Source organism: Camellia sinensis, chromosome 14, assembly GCF_055761805.1.
Source record: "Camellia sinensis isolate YWXY chromosome 14, ASM5576180v1, whole genome shotgun sequence".
Lineage (NCBI taxonomy): Eukaryota > Viridiplantae > Streptophyta > Magnoliopsida > Ericales > Theaceae > Camellia > Camellia sinensis.
In genome coordinates this window covers 75,000,074-75,001,449 of record NC_138974.1, presented here as the reverse complement: position 1 = coordinate 75,001,449, position 1,376 = coordinate 75,000,074, and the positions used below count along the sequence as shown (strand labels likewise).

At 48.9% G+C, this 1,376-nt stretch overlaps 1 protein-coding gene across 1 annotated transcript; it reads left to right on the top strand.

Annotated features, from left to right (window-relative positions):
- Nucleotides 1–221: 221 nt before the first annotated feature.
- LOC145807087 (uncharacterized) lies at nt 222–926 on the top strand. The gene has a single exon (XM_082905010.1). The coding sequence runs from the start codon at nt 222–224 to the stop codon at nt 924–926; it is 705 nt and encodes a 234-aa protein (XP_082761136.1).
- Nucleotides 927–1,376: the final 450 nt, after the last annotated feature.

The window sequence follows — 1,376 nt, the reverse complement described above, 5'->3', positions numbered from 1 at the left end:
AAGACTGAAGCAGAGCCCTCTCGCTTGCGACGGAGAAGTTCATCTAGAGAACCACTAGTGAAAAAGTTCCCCAGAAATGAATCTGGGCAACAAAGCCAGCCTATCCCAGTACAGAGTGAGCGGTGAGCAGCCACACCCGTGGGTCATGCCGGAGAAGGGCTAAGAGGCAGAAAATGGTTAGCCAACAGACTGAATACCCTCCTCAAGACCTTCGTACTTGAATGATCGGCAACAAGCAGAACGAGCAACATCGGGATCATCTGGACCGTACCGTTCACCAGAGAGAGCACCGAGCGCTAGATAGGCTCGTCTCCTCGCCATTCTCCCCGGAGATTGAGACCATGAGACCTCCAAAGAAATTCACCCCACCAAAGTTCACCTCGTACGATGGGAAGTCGGACCTGTTGACACATATTAGCCATTACAGACAGATGATGTCCCTATGGAGCCGAGATGAGGCACTGATGTGCAAAGTCTTCCCATCCAACTTAGGAGAAACCGGACTTCGATGGTTCGATCGACTTCCCGTTGGATCGATTCATGGCTGGAAGCAGCTCTCCGAAGAGTTCCTAGCCAGGTTCGTCTCCAACACTAAGATCCCAAAGGAGCCGGATACACTGTTTGGCCTCCGAAAGGAGCAGGAAAAAATGCTACGCAGTTATGCTAGGAGGTATTGGGAAGAGTACAATGACCTGGAGCAAAATGTGTGCAGCGAGCAAATGGTCGTTATGTCTTTCAAACATGGTCTGCGCCCGGAAAGTAAGTTAAGACAATCACTTACCAGGCGCCCGGCTATAGCATTGAAAGATTTACGTGCCAGGATTGAGCAGTACGCTCACCTCGAAGATGATCAGATCCCTATCGAGATAGCATCAGCAGAACAAACAGCTCGGCACAAGAAAAGAATAGATCGAGGAGAACACTGAGGAATCGCAGTGAATGAAGTGGATAAGTCCAAATCCCACGAAGCCGTTGTGATTGTATTCAAAAAGTCGATCTATCGAATCCTAGAAAAGATCAAGAGAGTGCCCTTCTTTGTTTGGCCGCCGAAAATGTTGGAAGATCCGGCCCGACGCAATCAGAAGCTCAGATGCACCTACCATCAAGACAGGGGGCACATGACTCAGAATTGTAGGGCACTAAAGCAACACTTAGAGGACCTAGTAGCAGCTGGGTACCTCTAGGATTACTTTGATCAAGATAAGGAAGTGACCGAACCGGGAAACCCACCACTAGAACCGAATATTGAGCACCCACCTCGGTTAATAATAAATGTGATCCATGGAACAGCAGCTCAGGAACCTGAGGAGATACTGAGAGAAGAGATTGCTAAGGTTGTGCAAATTTAGTAGGTCATGTCAGTAGAGCCTACATCG